Here is a 20,607-nt window from a genome sequence, read left to right on the forward strand (position 1 = left end):
TTTAACCAAACACAGCCATATAGGGCTATATTCGTACACGAAGGTAAATAATCGGAAACGAATTTTTTTTGTTAATTGTTTTTTATGTAACTCCGGAATCGAATTCGAAACGGAGCCGAATCATTCAGCGTTTGTACACGTTCCGTTTGTTTACACTCCCTCCGAATACAATCTGGGCAAAGACAGTTTCAATTCCAACTATCTATTTCCATCTGAATATATCTGTGGAATAAAATAAATACAGTTTGATGTAACTTATTTCCAAGGAGATTTACAATCTCATTCTCCTCGGACAAATCTGGGAAATGAAATGAGCATAAAACCCAGCAATGGTATGGAGCCACAGCCACAGGCAAATGATCTGATGTGGTAAGCAGTGACCTTTGTCTGATGCAGTGATGTGGTAAGCCAGTGGCACTTACGCCTACCACTAGGATCTCATCTCATCTTGTACTGCCTTTTCCTTACAGGATCCAACCAAAAACACTTTCCCTAACACAATCTGATCAGCAAGTCTCTGCCGTCCATTGCTTCAAAGGATCTATCTCAAACCTCCAACTAATACAAACTAAACGAAGAGCATATGCCTTAGCGACAATTTTTTTCCACCGGCGGAACTCGTCACAGACCAACCTAATCAAGCTCTCTAGGACTGAGAAGAACCCGTTGTATTTACAGTGCAAAACTGAAAGGGAATTAAGCTACAGCTACTGCTACTGCTACAGCACACCGTTCTATGACTTGAGGACTGCTCCTTCGGTTATCCTCCACCCTCCTGATTTCGAGTAGGCCATCTCATAGCGCGTAGTGTACTTTGTGTCGTATGAATCATTGTTCTTAGGGTCTGCTACGTCTGTAAGTTGGCCCACCTCCTCAATCGTCGCCTCCACTGTTGCACGTCGGCCGTCCACTGAGACAGTGACACTGTCAATTGTCACGTCGGACAGTGTGTACTCCCAGAACCATCCATGGCGCGCAATCTCTGTAGCTCGATCAGTCCATACCTTCAGCATATTGCCGTCAAGAACCTGTAGGAGTTGGAAACATCAGTACCACCTTGATATTTGGGCAAGGGCAACCAAGCAATGCAAGAACAAGTTAAAAAAGCATGCTTGAGCATTTGATGTTCAGGCTGTTGCACTTATCTCAAATGACTAGGTTACAGACAGTTCTCATTATGAGAAATTAAAATTTTAGTTCTAATACTGTGATGAGAATTTTGATAGCCTCCTTACCAAAAATAAAAGCCAGCAAACTACTTCTTTGTTAGTCACCTATTTTTCTAATGTCAGGACAGTATCTTAAAGCACTCAGTATCTTCGAAACAGTGAACCGGCACAAGTACAAAATTCCTTGGTGCATTTTACAGTCATCTTAAGCTGTCATGGTATCTTAAAGGCAACAGCATGATCGATAGGACTACATCCGAAGTGTCTCTAGAAACATAAAAAGTTGTGCATGGGAGTAAGCACTAGCCAGGGAAAAATCAAAAAGGTCAAAATTTTGAGCCTCACCTCTTGCAATACTACAGCAGAGTGTTCTGGACCCAAAGCCTTGGACTTGATACTCTGCCACTTGCGAACAATATCTTCAGCCAACTTTGCATCCATTCTAGGAATTTCTAGTGGTTCTTCATCTGCTGCTGGACCTTCAGCAAACAATAATGGAAGGATTAGTTTTCGTGAAGAACATTACAAACAATATGGCTTTTAAGCACTTTATGTATACACTTGCACATTACATATAGGGCCAGGAAGTATTATGGTTCCAGAAACATTTTTGTGGAATATTTGGTACATAGCTTTGCTGGAAATGTCAATCAAAATCCAATGACTTGAAGAAAGTAATGTTATTTGATCACAAGTTTACCCACCACCAACGGACTCAGCAACTGCCACAGACCCATGCTCACTCCTAATAGCAGGAAGTGACTTCTTACGAGGCAAGCACTTTAGGCCTATTACTGCAAATAGTGCAAACAATGCACCAGCAGAGATAATCTTCAAAGCAGCATTTCTGGAATCATTGATGACATCTCCAGTAACATGCTGTGGGGCAAGCTTTTCAAGAGATTTCTCCAGATCATCGCTAGGATTTTCTTTGTCTGATCTGTCTAGCTGTTCTATCAATGGGAAAACATTGCTGAATGCTTGAAGAGCACTTGATGTTACCGTACCAAGCACAGCTGTAGCTTGAGCACCAAGTTTTGCTATAGCAGCAGCTGCAGCCAAATGAGAAGCCCCACCACCTTCCATCCTTTCTAGGTAGCTTAAAACTTTTGGGTCATCATAATAGTCACCAAGTCTGAATTGCATCCCACGAGTATCTCTGCTCCTTGGGAAAACCTCAGAGACAAGCCAACTCTCCAAAAGCTTGCACAGCCCTGGAAGAAGATCATTCTCTTCATCGATGCTAGAGTTATTCACCACAAACTCAATAATTTTGGGGTCTCTATATGGCCAGGACTCATTATCAATTCCAAGCCACATTCTGCAATTGCTAATATCTCCCACCAGTAACGAGCAGAGTGCCCGTTCCAACGCGAGGTCCATCTCATTTTCATAAGGATATTGAGAACCTATATTGAACTTCTGAAGTTGTTCAAAAAGATCATCTGCCATCATGATGAATTGTGGCCTTTTACTTGCAATTGCTTGAGCAATATTTGCAAGTGCCACACTATAGATTTCAAACCATTCTGGTGGTATGCTATTCGGTGTTTTAGAGAAGAAATCCATCTGAGATATACAACAGGAAATGATTAAGGTCTTCAAGAAATTATGCTCAAGTAAAACATACATACTACATGTTGTTAGCGCGCCCCACCTAGCCAACCCGACCATAAAACCCAAGTGTTATAGTGGGAGGGGTGGGGGCTTTTATCCATAGTCCATCACATGTTGCTGCTCATTAAACTTGGTAGACACAAACCTGCTCAGCTGATGTCATCCGCAAAAAGGCCTCATTCATGAAGGCCTCGCGAGAAAATCCTCCTCCAACAGTAGCAATACCGCCTCTACCAACACTCCACAATATGTTTCTTGCACCTTGCAGACCTTCTTGGCGTTTATTATTATGTTTTTCATCAATAGGAAGAGCAAGTAGCTCCAATACACAACGAGGTGTAATTTCCTCCAAAGTTTCATCAATCTGTGAAAGCAGATCGGGTGCAAGATTGCTCGCACCATCCTCCTAAAGTACATTGTTTCTATTAGCACTGCTTCTACAAAATTTTCTTTAACAAAGAAAGAACCAACAAGCTGATCTTCATACACTAATCTAGTCTAAATTAAAATTTTGATAGCTAAAAGGCACATATATCTTGAGGCTTTATTTAGCAGCAGCCTTTTTAGGTTATAGCAGTTTGCAATAACAACAACAACAACATATCCTTTTTTCCCAAGCAAGTTGGGGTAGGCTAGAGATGAAACCCGAAAGAAATAAGTTCAAAGTTCAGGCACATGTTTCAAATCCATTAGAGTAGCTATTTTTTATGCTGGTTTGCCAAAACCTAACGCAACCCTCCTCCTTTACCCGGGCTTGGGACCGGCTATGCTGAGACGACTCAGGAGAGAGAGAGTCTTCCAGTCAGCATAGGCGGAGTTGTTCATGCAATAACAGGATGGTAAATTTGAGAATGAGGGGAAAATGAAAAGATTGAAGCATTCAATATCTCTAGGCAGTATGCTACTAGCCTAATGCCAGTTCGGATTTACAGCAAAACAGGATAACAGCTATGTCATGATGTAGCTAATAATGATTAAGACCACCAAATTGGATTGATTTCAATCTTTTGAAACTGACAGTGACGCCAGGGCTACAGAGCTCCTAATTACAACAACATATATGCATCTGATGCTACATCTGGAGGGCTTGCAGAAAACAATTGGTAATCAGTATTAAGTATCAATGGGAAGCAAATTAAATAAATCCAGAACATGCTGATCTACAACCTATTGAATATACAGAGCTACCGAACACGTCACATTAAAATTAATAAACAACTGTGTGTACAGAGTCACCTTAAGATAGATTTGATATGGGACCTTAAAACAAATTAATTCACCTGCAGAAGCTTGAGTGCCCTCTCGAGCACCTCACAGCAGTGGATTACATCTGGAGGGCTTGCAGCCATCGCGTCCCTTGATAGGTCCACATAAGCCAGTGCCATTGCTAGCACCACATCCTGTTTGAACCGCTTAGGTGGACGGTCCTGAAGCAACTGCTCTCCTGTTGCAAGAACTAGCTGTGCCTCCCCAGCCTCCTGAAGTACACACAGCACCCCTGGAACCTGCTTAGCAAGTCAACCAAAAGAGGCAGCAACCATCATATCCCAGTGCCATTTGAAACTCTAGAAGACCAGACTGCACTGTTGGTCTGTTTACTGATCTACAACCCCACCTTATCCCAGGCAACATCCATGGTGAGTGTCGCATCACGGTCCTCAGAAAGTGAACGATCGTACTCAGTACGGGAGCTCTGGTTTGTCAGAGTATCATGGGCAAGCTGCAGCATTTGCCGACGCCCAACAAGAGCTTCTGTGCTGTAGCCATACTGTGGTGGCTTGGCTATCCGTGCCTCAAAGGCCCTCCTAATGCCATCACCAAGAAAATGTGGCTCCGCTCCGAGAATCTGAGAAGAGCAACTCCAACAGATCATGACCCAAATCCAATATGAAGATTATTTTTTGTTCACAGCATCAGAACACAGCCAAACTCTCTTCACAATGCCATTTTTTTCTGAATTAAGTAGGGTGAAATGTAAGTTGCAGGAATATGACGGATTTGCAACCCAAAGAGCTGGCATTGCTAGTAGTCAACAGACATCCAAAAAACAGTTAAGAATGCAATTTTTCATGATACTAATGAAGTACTCAATAGCCTGGTGATAAACATGAAAATGCAGTAACAAAATCGAGTGCCAAGTTGAAGCTTTTCTACAGCACGGTACTATCCCCGCTAACAAGTTTATCCCCTATTTCCTGATCAAATGGTAACCCCAAATCTGATCAGGGCCAATCAAACAGATTATTTTCCGAAAAGCAAATATGTGGGTTCTTTTTTGTAACAAGCATTGGAATGTACGATACAAATGCACACAATGTCACCTTTACAGAACCAAGCAGATTTCAAATGAAACTGCAAGATATGGTGGATCCAAAACCCGTTGAATTGGAGTTGCTAATTGCTAACTGGTCATACAAAAGCAGTAGTTAATAACCTAGTAACAATCCTGGAAATGGAGTGATCGAGCCGAGTGGCCAACCGCAGCGTTTCTGCAGGGCAGTATTATCGCCTTCTAGAAGGTTAATAATGATAACCCCAAATCACCCGAGATGCTCACGAAGGAACTAACTGGAATACTGACCTTGTAGAAGTCGACAGGGAGGGGCAAGGCGCGGTCGGCGGTGTCGGGGAAGATCGGGACGAACGGGGACGAGGAGGGGGAGGCCGCGGCCGGCGGGTCGGCGGCGGCGGCAGTGGGGAGGAGGTGGAAGTCGGCGAAGAGGCGGTCGGCCCAGCGGCTGGCGGCGCGGCAGGCGACGGGGGGCGGCGGCGGCTTGGGGCGCCGGTGCGTGGCCGCCGGGAGGGAGAAGGCGAACGGCGCGGAGTTGGGCCGGGAGAGGAGGCTGTGGACGCCCTCCATTGCCGGCGGCCGGCGGGGGCGGGGGCGGAGGCGGCGAGCTCGTGAGCGAGGGTTTTCGAGTTGTCCTCCTGTGGAAAAGCTGTTTGTTTTCTTCTTGTTGAGTTGTTGGGTGATTAATTAGCACGCAGGAGATGCCAGACCGGAGGCGTCTCATGTTCATGCCATGTGTGTGAGTCCGTGTGTGAGTGTGACTCACAGTTCAGGGTTTTTTTTCCTTCACCTTTTTACCTTTTGGGTGAATTTTAGGTTTAACCAATTCTAATTTTGTTTGCATATTCAACACACAAAAAATCGGTCTGTCGCGGGATTTCTAGGGTACTCACAGCCGGGTGGCGGAATGCACCCGCCTATTCCCAGAGAGGGAGTACTCGGGAAGGTACTAGGCGATTGGGCTGATCTAGCTCTGAGACAAGCACAGAAGAACACACGATCTAGAGTGGTTCGGGCCGCCGGAGCGTAATACCCTACATCCACTGGGAGAGGTATTGATCTTGGTTGTGTATGAATCTATCCTCTGCCGGGTCTTGGCTTTCACCCAGTCTGAGTTTTTCTTCTAGCGGGCGCCCCCTTTTATATACCAAGGGGTGCGGATACATAGGACGTTGGGGCCCCAACAAGTGGGCCCAACGTGACTGTGCAGCATACTGCGCAGAGTACTTAAATGACTACAGTGGTTACGAATCTTTCTTCCGATATGCTTCCATGCCCTGCTGACCCTCTGGCGAAGGGAGGTCTTCTCTTGTCCCGTCAGCAAGGTGCCCGTTGGGGGAATCGTAGCTTGCGGCGTGGCCTGTTGAGGCTATTATGTAGGCGTCATAATGGGTGAAGCCGAGCCGTCGCATCCACCGCAATGAATACAGTGGTAGGTGAACCTTAAAATGGAGACCAAGCGGCTTTATATACGTGTCTGCGCTTGCAGACACGTGGCGGCTCCGGACCACCCCGAAGCGGGGTGTCGATTCCTTCCCTTGGCGAGGGGTCCGGTGGTGCCCCCGGGGTCCCGGACCCCATGGGGGGTCCGGGATTCCGCGGGGATCCGGACCTCCACGGGAGGTCCGGAGCCCCCCGCTGTTCGGGCTGAGCGCCTGCTTCTTCCGGAACACGTGGTGCTCCCGGACCTTTCCCAACCAGGGGACGGGTCCGGGACCGTTGTCGGGTGAACAGGGCTTCCGGACCGCAGGGGTCCGGCTGCTGGACGTAGTTAAGGATAACTACAAGGCACCTTTCGCCTAGTCACAGCAAGAGGGGGTACCCCAGTTCTGGGGTACCGACAGTGGCACCCGGGCCCAGCTCGAGAGAGGCACGAACCCGCGGGTGGGGCCTACTATCGTGATGTGTTTCCACGCAAACTTGATTGCGTCGGTGTGCTCATGCAAAGAGCGGGTGCTCCGGATCCCTGAGGCCGGTACACCGGTTGCCTGGTTCAGGTTCTAGAGCGCTCTCCGCAGGGCGACGAAGGTGTAGGCTTAGGGTGCGGAACCAACCTAAGCGGCTACACGGACCTCGGATCGCTCAGGGAGCAAGCACCACTTCCCGGACCCGGCTCTTGGCGACCGTAGGAGCGGGCCACCGGAGCGGACTTGAGTCGTTGCTGACATTCTGATGAAATATATCACCGGACCTGAGAGTAAGGTGTGAGAAACCAAGCCTTATACTAGAAGGGAGCCCGGGACCTCTAAAAACAGCAGTCTCGGATACTAGAGTACTTGTAACAGGGTAGTGAAGTACGTAAACTTAGGGTACGTTACCAGGCTAAGCTACGCGGAGCTTCTCTACCCCAAGATACGAGTACTACTTCTCCGGAGCAGGTTCTTAGGGGTCCGAACTGCCTCCCAATTTGAAGGGGTGTCCCCACCTGGCCACAAGCCAGCAACTTAACTTGGATCGTTAGTAATAAAAGGAAGATTCCGCTTAAGAGGAAAGAATAGTTAAACCAAGGCGAATAAATGTAATCAAGGTGGTGCCTAGATAAAACTGAGAAAGAAAATCTCCTTTATTATTGTGGTTGTCATGGTATACATCTGAAGTCGGGATTACGAGGTCGGACCTCTACCGCTCTGGACCGTTTCTTGCCTGTTTGTGCGATAGGGCCAGAGGTCGGGTTTACAAGGTCGGGCTTTGACCGCTCTGGACTCACACGTAGGCGCCACGTTATTACAAATGAGGAATTTCCTCAGTCCTATTTTAGGAGTAACCTTCGGCTGCATTCTATACAGCATGTCCTTCTCTGATTGGAAGTGGTACCACTACTCCTGGGTTCTTCATGGTCGTCGGAGGTGAAGGCGCCCTGGATGTGCCTGAACTGCATCATCCAGCATCACCTCGGGAGCTCGGGGGGCTACTCCTTGCCTAAGAGCTGTCATATGCTTAGGTAGCATGAGACAAATTCTTTGACTTTGAATGGAAGAGGCCCCCTGCCGGCGCCATCCGCCATCGGGAGCCATCCCGCCTGCCACCCGCTGCGGCAGGAACTGGCTTTCCGCCCTGGCGCAGCGGGAGAATGTGTGCTCGTATGGACGAGCACGGAATGTGGAGAAGGGCAGTCGTTCACCGGCTTGTCCTTGGTGCTCGCGCCAGGGCCCCCCGGACCTGGCGGGGTCCTGTCTGCAGCAGCACCAAGCACCTCGGGTGGTGCCGGAGACGATACGACGACACGGCCAACTTCCTCCGGGATGGCAGTCGGCTCCAGGCTCCATGTTGAGAGAAAGCCTTGAGCCGATGCCATGCCACCGTAGAGGAAGCATGGCCGTTGCTTGAGAGAAAACCTTGAGCCGACGTAGGGGCGGCGGCGCCCAGTGGCGCCTCCGCTGTGTGTTGCCGCGCCGGCTCTGAGGTGTCGCAGTGGCGATGCACAACAAACGCCGCTGCTGTGCGCCGCCGCACCGTGGGCGTTGGCGCCCCAGTGCCACGGCATGTGGCGTGGGTGACGCCCTGTCTTCCTTCATCTTCTCGTTCGCCGTTGCAGAGAATGAACACAGCCCCAGAAGCCTGAAGATCCAGCCAGCGCCTGCCCTTCCCCACGGACGGCGCCAAATGTCGCGGGATTTCTAGGGTACCCACAGCCGGGTGGCGGAACGCACCCGCCTATTTCTAGAGAGGGAGTACTCGGGAAGGTACTAAGCGATTGGGCTGATCTAGCTCTGAGACAAGCACACAAGAACACACGATCTAGAGTGGTTCGGGCCGCCGGAGCGTAATACCCTACATCCACTAGGAGAGGTATTGATCTTGGTTGTGTATGAATCTATCTTCTGCCGGGTCTTGGCTTTCACCCAGTCTGAGTTTTTCTTCTAGCGGGCACCCCCTTTTATAGACCAAGGGGTGCGGATACATAGGACGTTGGGGCCCCGACAAGTGGGCCCAATGTGACTGTGCAGCATACTGCGCAGAGTACTTAAATGGCTACAGTGGTTACGAATCTTTCTTCCGATATGCTTCCATGCCCTGCTGACCCTCTGGCGAAGGGAGGTCTTCTCTTGTCCCGTCAGCAAGGTGCCCGTTGGGGGAATCGTAGCTTGCGGCGTGACCTGTTGAGGCTATTATGTAGGCGTCATAATGGGTGAAGCCAAGCCGTCGCATCCATCTGTTATGGCAGACTGACAGGCGTGGCGTGGGCGGCGCCAGCAGCTCCACTATGCATCTTGGTAATGCGCGATCAATAATGCCCCCTGGTCAAAGAATCGCTTCGGCTTCTGCTACAACAATGCGGACGTTCTCCTACCGCAATGAATACAGTGGTAGGTGAACCTTAAAATGGAGACCAAGCGGCTTTATATACGTGTCTGCGCTTGCAGACACGTGGCGGCTCCGGACCACCCCGAGGCGGGGTGTCGATTCCTTCCCTTGGCGAGAGGTCCGGTGGTGCCCCCGGGGGTCCCGGACCCCATGGGGGGTCCGGGATTCCGCGGGGATCCGGACCTCCACGGGAGGTCCGGAGCCCCCGGCTGTTCGGGCTGAGCGCCTGCTTCTTCCGGAACACGTGGTGCTCCCGGACCTTTCCCAACCAGGGGACGGGTCCGGGACCGTTGTCGGGTGAACAGGGCTTCCGGACCGCATGGGTCCGGCTGCTGGACGTAGTTAAGGATAACTACAAGGCACCTTTCGCCTAGTCACAGCAAGAGGGGGTACCCCAGTCCTGGGGTACCGACACGTTCGCACTATGGAATTCGCTCCCTCTTTCCGATGAAGTGAAAAAAAAATATTTCACGAAGCTGTTACTATGCTCTGAAAATAATACTAAATTGAACTCCCTCCACTTAAATTAATCGTTTTACTTTTTGTAGATACATAAATTTTACTGTATATGGATGCATAATAAAAAATTTAATAATTTGTATTGGAAGATCTTTGTATCTAGAAAAGTTAAAATAGCTAACGATAAAGATGGAGCAATTAGTTGAAAGTGGTAGAGCTATTTCCTAAGAAAGTATTTGTCATAATTTAAGAAACGAGCTCTTACTCGTGTATTAGATAGAGAGAGAGAAAAAAAACAGGGTTTCGACAGTCTCACAAGTCACAGCCTTTATGAACATCGACACAGGTCAAGAAAACCATCCTGCACAAACGGAGAAAGAACTGCACCGAACGAACTGAACACACACGGCTATCATCATTGACCAAGTCAACAACCTAACGGGGTGGAAGAGAAGAGACATGCAGAGACTATGACCGCTCGCCGGGCGCCGCTCATGGCCAGGTGGTGAACTCGAAGACCTTGCCGACGATCTCGAGCCCGGTGGGGATCTGCCAGATGAAGAGCAGGACGTTGAGCGCGTTGAGCGCGATGTGCAGGCTCCTGGCCGTCTCGTTCCCCTTCTGCATCGCCGGGACCAGCGCCGCCGCGCCCGCCCACAGCACCGTGATGGCCGCTCCGGCGAAGAGGTGGGGCCCCGGGAAGAGCTTGCCGGTGCGGAACCAGGTGTTGAGCGCGCCGCCGACGGACTCGAGCACGCCGAGGCCGAGCAGGATGGACCCCGCGTTGAAGTGCCGGTCCCGGAACGACCCCTTGAGCAGCTTCTTGCGCTCCTGCGATCGACGGCCATGCACATGTGTGAGCTGCTCAACAATTCCGTTCCTGCAACAATTGAGCTGCGCCGCGCTTCTGATGTACAAGGCGATCGGTAGGTGTTACCTCGGTGAGCTCGTCGATCTTGATCTCGGCCGGCGACTTGGGCGCGGGAGGCGGCGGCGCAGCGGAGGAGGAGGCGTCCCCGGCCCCGACCGCGGCCGGCGCCGCCGCGGCGGCGGGCTTGAGCTGCTTCTTGAGGTCGTTGATCTCGTCCTGGACGGTGCGCACCCGGCGCCACTGCCAGCCAAGGTACCCGGCCCAGAGCGTGTAGCCGAAGAGCCCGCCCATGACGAGCGGGTGCAGCAGCGCGAAGCTCCGGCCCTCGAGGATCCCGAACTCGCCCCCCGCCGCCAGCGCGTCCGGCGGCAGCGCCGCCGCAGCCAGCAGCAGCGGCACCGCCGCGGAGCTCAGCGGAGGAGCGGGCAGCTGCTGCTGCTGCCGCCGCCGCGCTAGCTGCTGCTGCTGCTTGGGGCCGCCGTTGCTCTTGGACGCGGAGCAGGAGACCCGGAGGAGGCCGCCGAGGCGGAGGGCCGCGAGCGGCGGCGCGGCCATGGGTGCGGCGCCCACCATCTCGCGTGCTCTGCTCTGCTTTCCGACGCGGGCGGGCGCGATCGAGGTGCGGCCGTGCTGGTGACCTGAGCTCCGACTGGTTTTGGTGGGGATGGTGGTGGAGCGCGGGAGAGGAGATAAGGCGGGGCGGGGACGAGAGCCGAGTGGACGACGAGACAAGTGTGCTGGGCTGGGCCTCTCCCGAGGAGCGGAGAAGGGCGAGGGTGAGGGGTACGTGGCGCTCACGCGCGCCCGGCACTTTTTGGCCTCCGGCGAAAGCCGACGCTGGACGGGGACGTGGGTCGTCGGTGGTGCCCGGCCGACGTGGCCGATCTGTGGCACCGCCAACTGCCAACAGAGAGAGCGCAAGAACGACCCGACCCGGCCCAACTAGGTCCTGCCGTATCCTCTTTGTTCACAGCTATTTGGTGGCCCAACTAATAACCTCGTAAAAGCTCTATGATGATTTCCCAGTTTCTCTCCATCTTGTTACATGCCAATTTCTTATCCCTTTCAGTTTTGACTGCTGTAGAAAAATTGTCCTGCTCCAGCACTATTCCCTCTTTAGTTCAAAATATTGTATTAGTTTTCCAAAATGAAATCATATTTTAAAGAAATAGTACAAAATTTTGAACTAAAAAGAGTTGGAGGTGCCTCTTAGACTCATCCATGGGCACCCCTAGTTTATAGTATTCGGAAACTTATAGCAATATATATGCTATATATTAAGTTCACATAAGAAGTTGTAGTTGTGTGCTGCAATGAAGTATAGTTTCATGTTTCATGCTTGCTTCGTCACAGTTGATGCTTGTATTTGCTGAGATCAAATATGACCTTAAAATACCATATTTTTTTTCATACTCCTATTATTTATTTATTTATTGAGGGTTCATACTCCTATTATTGCATTGCAATTTTCGTGACTATTGCATGTGCTATTTTCGTTTTTTTTTTGTCTTGTTGGTGCTTGATTTCTAATTATATCGTCTAGTTGATGCAACGAAAATTACACTATAAGTATTTTACCGTTTGTAGCAGGGCACAGACACTTACCCAGTCAAATTAGGTTCATAGGGCTGTTGCGTTTCCATCCGTGTATAGGGATTTCAATTCTGAGTAAGTAATTGAACATAGTGCGGCAGGCACCGGCAATGTTTGGCAATGCAAGTTGTATTCATTTGTAATGCCTAGGCATATTTATCTCATGTCTTGTGTGTTTTTTGTTCGATTCTCGGTGACTCCATCTATTGCACACTTTGATTAGAGAAAACATAGTTCTCATGATTTGTGGGGTGCCTCCCTTTTTAAGTGAACCAAGTTAGTAAACATGAACAACCATGTCTTACTAATTTCATCTTTCCAGTAAAATACCAAATGTTTCTATGTGTACTTGAGTACCATGTCGTATAACTATAACATTATGTCTCTTGCAGCAGAGAAATATGTGATGAAAAAGGACATTTCAAATTTTTTTCGAGACTGAAGATAATTGCATGATGGTCTGTGTTCTCTAAACAAAGCAGCTACGACGGCTAAATTAGATTTGGGCACAAGAGCAACTAGCGACGTTAATTATTTGTTATTTAACCATCCAAACGCAAATGTCATGAGTTACGCCGCAACATTAAGCCTTTCCATATAGGCAAGTCGGTGGACGGTGGATTTTTCTGCAACATGGGTTGGAGTGTCCGATTTTTCTGCGCGTCGGACATACTAATCAATCCTAGCATTACCGTAAGATAAAAGTACAGTTCATACACAAGTCTTACATGAAGAAGCACCGATAGAAACCCACATTTCTTACGATTTAGTTTAAGACCTTACCTGGATTATGGTTAAGTGTAGCAGGTAGAAAACATCATGGGAACACCTGATACCACAAATAATCTAAAATAACCTATTCTAAAATATTTGTGGAGCCAGAGTGGTCTCAAAATAGCTCTTTACTAAGCCAACAAACCAAACACACTATATACTACCCAAGACGGACAAGGCGGCCTCTTAACCTAGCATATATAATCTACTCCCTCCGTTCCAAATTATAAGTCATTCTAAGAATTTCGGAGAGTCAAAGTTTTTCAAGTTTGATCAAATTTATATAACAAGATAATAACATTTATGATACCAATTAAGTATCATTAGATTCTTTGTTAGCTATATTTTCATAGTATACCTATTTGATGTCATAAATCTTTGTGTTTCTCTCTATAATTTTAGTCAAACTTTGAGATGATTTGGCTCTCCAAAATTCTTGGAATGACTTATAATTTGGAACGGAGAGAGTATTAGACAAGCGAAGAGGCAGACAAGGCCCACAACTAATGGTGGTGATTATTCAGCCGTCAGCAAACGGAGGCGGCCTGTTAACCTAGCTTATATAATCTATTAGACAAGCAAAGAGGCAGACAAGGCCCACGACTAATGGTGGTGATTATTCAGTCGTCAGCAGACAGCCCACAGCTTTTAATCGCCCAGAGGCCACCTCTCCGCCACGTAGGCTGACTAAAACCTTTCTTTTCTCTTCAATAGAAGTATCGGCACTTTTGTTTATAGCTAACTTGTACGAGAGACCCGCTCTGTTCACTTGATGCACATGCAGTACACAGTTCTTGAACTCAGCAAAACGACGAACCATTTCATCATGGTCACGCTCCATCTTGAAATGCTTGCACCAGCGGTGATACAAGGCCCACATTGCTTCGTCTGACTACAAGTCCTTCTCCTCTGCAATAAACTTGTCCTGTTGATCTATAGGAAAAGAAGTGTTTAACATTAGGGGGAATTAGATCACAATCCATCAAACAAGTGGTTCCAACTATTATAGGTGAACTACAAGTCTACAACTACAAAACATAGATCAAACAGCCTCAGGTTGCATTTTGGACAAAGTGGGTTCAAATTGTTAAATCACTCCAATTAACAGACTCGGCTCACCAAACTATTATGGCACCAAACCTATTCTACTACCTACTCTCAGTTCCACAAAAATTCTACAGCAAGCAAGCTGTTTCAGTACTACCACAAACAGTCTACAGGAATCAAATTACTACAACTTTCAACAGCTTAAACTCGATGGCAGCTCAGGTTGCTTTCTACCTCCAGCTAGAAAACAGCAGCGCCCTGCTCGTCTCCGGCCATCCCTCCGGTCAACGTAACCGCGTAACACAGTAAGAACCTCCCTCCAATTTCAGGGGCTTCAAAGCATGATAGCTCGGATCGGCGTGATTATACGGAATGTCAGTCACGGCGGACGGCGACGGAATCAAAACCAAAATTCAATGCAAGATGAGGACCTTAGCTACAACTATAAGCTTCGGACGACTGGATTACCAGCGACGGAGTTGACTGAGCTACTATAGCGCAACAAGATTCCAAGGACTGGATTACCTGCTTCGGAGTTGACTCCGTTGAAAGAAGGGGTGGACAGAGGGCGGCGAGCGCCGTGATGGGCGCATCCGAACAACTGGATGGCGCGATTGGAGGAGGAATGGCCAGTAAGGTTGCTCCGGGGATGAAGTCCAGCGATGCGGTAGCTGCGGAGGATAAGATCGCCACCGGCTTGTAGAGATCTGGCTGACGCGCGACGGGCAACACGCGCGATGGAGAAAGCCAAGGTTGCCATTGTGGTGGATCTTGATGTCTCGCCGGTGTATTGTAGCCGCTTTGAGACGTCTGGCTAGGGTTCCCGGAGCCCTAAAAAAAGCGTCCTGCTGGGCCGGTCTGTAATATCTGGTCATACACGTACACGCACACTACCCTACACACGCACATCTCTATACACATAGAAACAGCCCTACAACTATACTCGGAACCGAAGACCGCGTCCTTCTCGAGATCGTCACACTCTCTTTGTGGCTCCACACGTGAGAGGCTGCAAAATTAATTAAGGGAACATTGTTCCCGAGTGCGGACCCGTGCCGAGCAGCGCTCGAATGCGGGCGGCAGGCGCTTCACCGAGCAACCTTGCCAATGCGCTACGCGCGCGTTCGCGCCATGGGCCAGTATTTTTTTTAAAGAAAGTTAAGTCAACGCCCCTTAGTCGCGAAAGGGGCTGCTTAGTGGTTACAACAGCTAGCAGGTCAGGTACTTGGTTCGATTTTTGTAGGAGCAAATTTTTTATAGGATTTAATAGCGTGTGCTTTTTAGTGTGCTTTTTAGTGGTAGGCGATGTTCCCATAAGTAACAAGGCATTTGTGGTGACTTTGTCTATATTAAATATTTGCCGGCTCAGTTTTCGAAGATACTCATACAGGTAGGTTTGCACCCCTATGTTCATAGGGGTGAGTGTGTGTGCGTTGTAAATATCTGAGTTGTACTGTGTAATTAAAAAAACTATCACTTCTATTTGAGTTACTCCCTCAACCGGAAAAATAGATATTGGGCACCCTCCAACTATTGAAACTAGCTCAATGATGCTTTTCATAGAGGGGGTGCCATGTCAGCTTCGATGAGTGTAAATTTGACCACACAGTTTAGTTGAAGAGGTTAACTATACTTGTATAAAAAAGTGTCATACAATATGTAGCAAAAAAACATAATAATTCTTAAACGCCACTTCGGTAAAAAAAAAATTCGTTGTCAATCGATTTTTATCTTGCGATGATTTGCGGCCCAGCCACAGAACGCATAGCAGATGTGCGTAGATACAGCCCAACTACTGTCAGCACTTGTGCTTCCTTGCGTGTGAGAGGTTGAGGCCAATGGCCGGTTGTTTTTTTCGAACAAAATCGGGTGGGGTGGGGTGGGGGGGGGGGGGGTAGGACGAGATTACAGAGAGGGGGAGAAAAAAAAGAAGTTAACAGCAAGAGGAGAAGAAAGCACGCCAGGCTTCAATGGAGGGAGCCGATTGCTTGTATCTGAATCGCCACACATCCAAATCTAGGCAGGCCCTGCGAATAACTTCCTGAGCTGGCAAATCCAATTGATCAAAGATTTTAGCATTCCTAGCTTTCCACAGGTGCCAAAGGAGAACAAGTGTGGCATCTACCCGGGTTTGATCAGGAAGGGGGAGATGGCAGCCGATTAGCCATGGAGTTTTGTGGTGACCCGGAAGTAGATTAATTCCCAATCGAGACCAAACAACACGGGCTCGACTGCAGAGGAAAAAAATGGGTTCATCGGCTTCTAGGACGCCTGGACAGAATTCACAATTTGCCTCATCGCGCGCACGGATGTTTTTGTGGCAGAGGTTCGCTCTAGAGTTGAGGCGCCCAAGGAGGAGCAGCCAGCCGAAGAACTTCACTTTACTAGGTAGTTTCGTGGCCCAGATCCTAGCAGCATCCAGGTTTTGTTCATCTTCGGCATGGAGGGAGTGATAAGCACCGCGCGAACTGAATGGGGAGCGCTGCGAGAGATCCAGGTAGCGGTGATCGGCACGGTCAGTAAGATGGGAGAATTGAATGCAATTCTGGAGAAGCACAAGCTCCTCACGAGCCACCCGCGTTAACCTGGGCCTAAGGTGTCTAGTGACTCCCTCAGCGACTACAGCACAGACGGAACCAATGGTTTGCGTGCAATGCGAGAAGAGAGCCGGGAAAGCCTAGGAGAGGGTGGTGCCGAGGAGCCATTTGTCATGCCAAAATGAGGTGAGCTGGCCGTTACCGATCTGCACCGACGTGAGGGAGCGATAGCGCGGCAGCTCGACTGCAATCAGTCTGTTCAGAAAAGAGCCATCCATGGACGAAGTGTGGTTAAGGTACCAGTGTTTCCAAGGAAGCAAGGATGGTTCATGGATCTTGTGAACAAACTTAAGAAGGAGGCAATGGTTCTGATCTTCCAAGTTCTTGACACCCAGCCCTCCACAAGCTTTGCTGGTGCAGACGCGTTCCCAGTTCAGAAGGCAATGCAATCCATTGCATTTGTCGTCACCGGTCAGTTCAGAAGGCAATGCAATCCATTGCATTTGTCGTCACCGGTCCAGAGGAAAGCACGGCGGCGAGCATCCAGCTTGTCAACCACCGTTTTTGGCAGGAGATGAGAAGACATGAAGTAGATGGCAAGACCCCCGAGGACGGCGTTAACCAGAACAGGCCTTCCCTCATAGCTTAGCAGCTTGGCCTTCCAACCACAGAGGTAACGGTCAAAACTATCAAGCAATGGTTTGTAATCGGCCACCCGAAGTTTGTACGGGGAGAGGGGCAGACCGAGATAAGTCTGGGGGAAGCTGGAAACCGAGCAGCCTAGGATGGACGCCATTGCAGCAGCAGCATCGGCAGAAACATGCATTGGGACAAAGGTGGATTTATGGAAGTTGATCGTCAGGCCGGTGGCAGCGGAGAACTCATCCAGGATCGTTTTCAGAGCGCGCATGGATGCCACATCCCCTTTAATGAAAATCAGAGTATCGTCAGCGTATTGTAGTACAGGGCATGGAAGGGAACAATCCACCGGGTGACTTAGATCACCACGGCGCGAAGCCTGCTGGAGTAAGCGTTGGAGGACATCGGCAACGATGATGAAGAGATAAGGGGAGATGGGATCACCTTGCCGAAGCCCCCCTACGGCAAGTAATCTAGCGGCCAGGCACCCCGTTAAGCATAACCGCTGTCTTCCCAGTGGAAAGGACAGCAGAGATCCAGCCCCGCCACCGTTGATCGAAGCCACGGGCCATAAGAATGGCATCTAAGCTGCTCCATTCGACCGAGTCGAAAGCTTTTTTGAAGTCAAGTTTCAGGACATCAGTAGGTAAGTTGCGTTTGTGACAGCAACTAAGAAGGTCCGCTGCGTAGACAAAGTTTTCAGCTATGCTCCGGCCATGAATGAAGCCTGTTTGGTCAGCATCAACTATCGCAGCGATCGCAGGGCGCAGACGGTTGGCCATCACTTTGGTGAAAAGTTTCATGGGGCAATTTTGTAGGGAGATTGGGCGGAAAACATCCGCAGAGCAGGCTCCCATTTTTTTGGGCAGAAGAACCAAAAGAGCTCTGTTAAGACCACCCAAATCAAGGGAGCTGGCGAAAAAACCATCAAATAGCCGGAGAATGTCACTCCGGAGCTCTGACCAGAAACGCTTGTAGAAGGAGGGCCCGAAGCCATCGGGACCAGGACTGGCGTTCATGTCCATGGAGAAGAGAGCAGTAGAGATTTCGTCCGAGGCGAAAGGGCGAGACAGGTTCGGCCCGGCAACCGCCATTGTCGGATAAAGTTCAGAAAGCCGGAAGCACCATTCCACTGGACGCGTAGTGCCCAACAGTTCAGTGTAGAAGTTGTGCAGGATTAAACTCTTGGCATCATGGCCAAGGAAGGTCTGGCCGTCGTGTTCCAAGCAATGGATAAGATTTTTGCGCCTGCGGCTAGATGCAACGGTGTGGAAGAAACATGAGTTTTCGTCCCATTCTGTTGCAATCCGAATATTGAAACACTGTCGCCAGAACGCTAAACGTTCACGGTTGACATCCTGTATTGCCTGAGCAGCCAAGCGGCGTAGCGCAGTCTCGTTGGCGTAGCCAAGCGGCGTAGCGCAGTCTCGTTGGCGTTCAGAGGGTGCGCCTCCTCCCACAGGTCGAGAGCCTGGATCAGTATTCTAGTGTCTTCTCGCGCTGATCGAGAGGACCAAGACGACGAGCCCAGTTGTTGTGTCAGTTATTAATGTATCTTTTGTTTTTGGATTCTATAAACTAGCTGGATGTTCTTATGTGGGTCTATTTTGTCACATTTGAGGGAATTAAAATTGCAATTTATATTCTATTATTTTTGTAGATCTACGCGCCGTTTATCCGCGCACCATTTGATGGATATCTTTGAGCGGAATGGGTGGCAGTTTAGTAATAGGCTTTGTGGTTTGTAATTTGCTTCCTGTTTAGCTCTCAAGGTTTGTAATAAGGGCCGGATATAACTCTTTGATATAGAGGCCGGAATATTGTTCAATATTTCTTTATCTAAAAAAATCCGCATCACCTGTTGTCGTCATTTTTTCACGATCCATCTTGAAACTCATTTGTATTGTAATAATTCTTGGTTTTATTTTAGATATTTATGTGGTGTTATTGTTCTATCACCCTAACTAGGTTTAATTACTGTGTCATTCTTGTGTTTTCAAATAGACTGCAATGAAAAGAATTTTCGTGCAGTCGATTTGTCAATGGCCTAATATAATTTAGTGTTAATCCGACCAAAACTGTTCCCGTGTGAGAGCATCTCCAAGAGTTCTCAATTTCTCTTCCCAATCCTTATTTTTTTTGAAAAAAATATAAAAAAACACTCTAATAGTTCCCCATCCTAATTCTCCATCTCCTAACAATTTGTAAATTAGGCTCCCTTGTGTGTAAAAATATGCACCCCTCGTGGCTCCCGATCGCCCCTCCCCCACGACGTTTCTCGCAGAATTTCTATTTGGCTTTTGGAACAAAATGCTAGAATTGTTTCTCTAGAACATAATTGGCGGAGAACAAATTATTGCATTTGTTCCTCTGGAACAAAACTTCCAATTTAAAAACAAATATTTGTTAGAATAGTATTATATTTGTTCCATTAGAACAAATTTTTTATTTAGAACAAATTATGGATTAAAATAAAATTAGGAATAATTTGTTCTACTATGAGATGGGGCAACAAATTTAAATTTCTCGAAATGAAACAAATTATTAGATTTGTTCCAATGGAACAAATTTTTTGATTTAGAAAAAAATAATAATTTGTATAAAATATGTGGAACATAACACTAGAAATTGTTCCAATAGAACACATCCTTGATTTGAGAACAAATGAAATATGTGGAACAAAAATTTCTATTTGGCTTTCGGAACAAAATGCTACAATTGTTCCTCTTGAAGAAAATTTCTGGAGAGCAAATTTCTACAATTGTTCCTTTTGAACAAAATTGCTGGAGAACAAAACGACATGAAGAGAAGCGAATCTTCAAACGTTCTGGAGGTGCCATGCTGAAACTAGTTGGACTGGGTTGCCAGAAGTTTAGATATTCTCCCCAAATTTGATTGCTGAACTTGATTGGCTGCTAGCAGGGTTAGCACCATTCGCTCTTCTCCAACCCACGCAAAGGAAGCTCCGGCTACAGCCTCCCATTCTCACGTTCCTCTTAGGATTGCGCCGCCTCCGCTTCATTCCCGTATACCCCAGCTCCACTCTCAAACCATCCGTGACCGCTTGGTCCCGTCCAGGAGGCGCTGCGCGGCTCAACGGCGCAGCAGCCATGACCGTGTGAGGAGGCCCTCCGTCCCCTGTCCCCTCCCCTCTCTCCGGCGGTGATTTGGTGGCAGTCGGAACGGTCAGCGATGGCAGAGGAGAACGCACGGCGGCGGCCTGAGCACAGAGTGATTTTTCTCTCTTGCAGCTCCGTCATCTTTTTACTGACAAAACATGACGAAATTGATACGTCAAATGCAATT

The 20,607-nt window shown here is 48.5% G+C and overlaps 2 protein-coding genes and 1 long non-coding RNA gene across 5 annotated transcripts; all 3 read right to left on the minus strand.

Annotated features, from left to right (window-relative positions):
- Window positions 1-185: 185 nt before the first annotated feature.
- On the minus strand, window positions 186-5,767 carry LOC120654489 (protein ACCUMULATION AND REPLICATION OF CHLOROPLASTS 6, chloroplastic-like). 3 transcript variants are annotated; one of them, XR_005667078.1, is made up of 7 exons: window positions 5,368-5,726; window positions 4,402-4,632; window positions 4,067-4,291; window positions 2,932-3,192; window positions 1,742-2,738; window positions 1,515-1,648; window positions 186-1,028 (listed from the first exon to the last, which is right to left on the minus strand). XR_005667078.1 is itself a non-coding variant. In XM_039932030.1 (7 exons), exons 1-7 carry the CDS (start codon window positions 5,644-5,646, stop codon window positions 735-737), a joined length of 2,289 nt encoding a protein of 762 aa, XP_039787964.1. In that variant the 5' UTR covers window positions 5,647-5,767; the 3' UTR covers window positions 186-734. The 3 variants fall into 3 exon arrangements, 2 of the variants coding, with proteins under 2 accessions (XP_039787964.1, XP_039787965.1); XM_039932030.1 differs by having other exon boundaries at window positions 1,874-2,738; window positions 5,368-5,767; XM_039932031.1 differs by having other exon boundaries at window positions 2,177-2,738; window positions 5,368-5,722.
- Window positions 5,768-10,082: 4,315 nt separating this feature from the next.
- Window positions 10,083-11,484, minus strand: LOC120654490. The gene is made up of 2 exons (XM_039932032.1): window positions 10,778-11,484; window positions 10,083-10,671 (listed from the first exon to the last, which is right to left on the minus strand). Exons 1-2 carry the CDS (start codon window positions 11,282-11,284, stop codon window positions 10,333-10,335), a joined length of 846 nt encoding a protein of 281 aa, XP_039787966.1. The 5' UTR covers window positions 11,285-11,484; the 3' UTR covers window positions 10,083-10,332.
- A 2,030-nt stretch (window positions 11,485-13,514) lies between these two features.
- LOC120654491 lies at window positions 13,515-14,933 on the minus strand. Its single transcript, XR_005667079.1, has 2 exons — window positions 14,651-14,933; window positions 13,515-14,011 (listed from the first exon to the last, which is right to left on the minus strand). It is a non-coding gene; the product is annotated as an uncharacterized LOC120654491 (long non-coding RNA).
- Window positions 14,934-20,607: the final 5,674 nt, after the last annotated feature.

Source organism: Panicum virgatum, chromosome 1N (genome assembly GCF_016808335.1).
Source record: "Panicum virgatum strain AP13 chromosome 1N, P.virgatum_v5, whole genome shotgun sequence".
Taxonomy (NCBI): Eukaryota; Viridiplantae; Streptophyta; class Magnoliopsida; order Poales; family Poaceae; genus Panicum; species Panicum virgatum.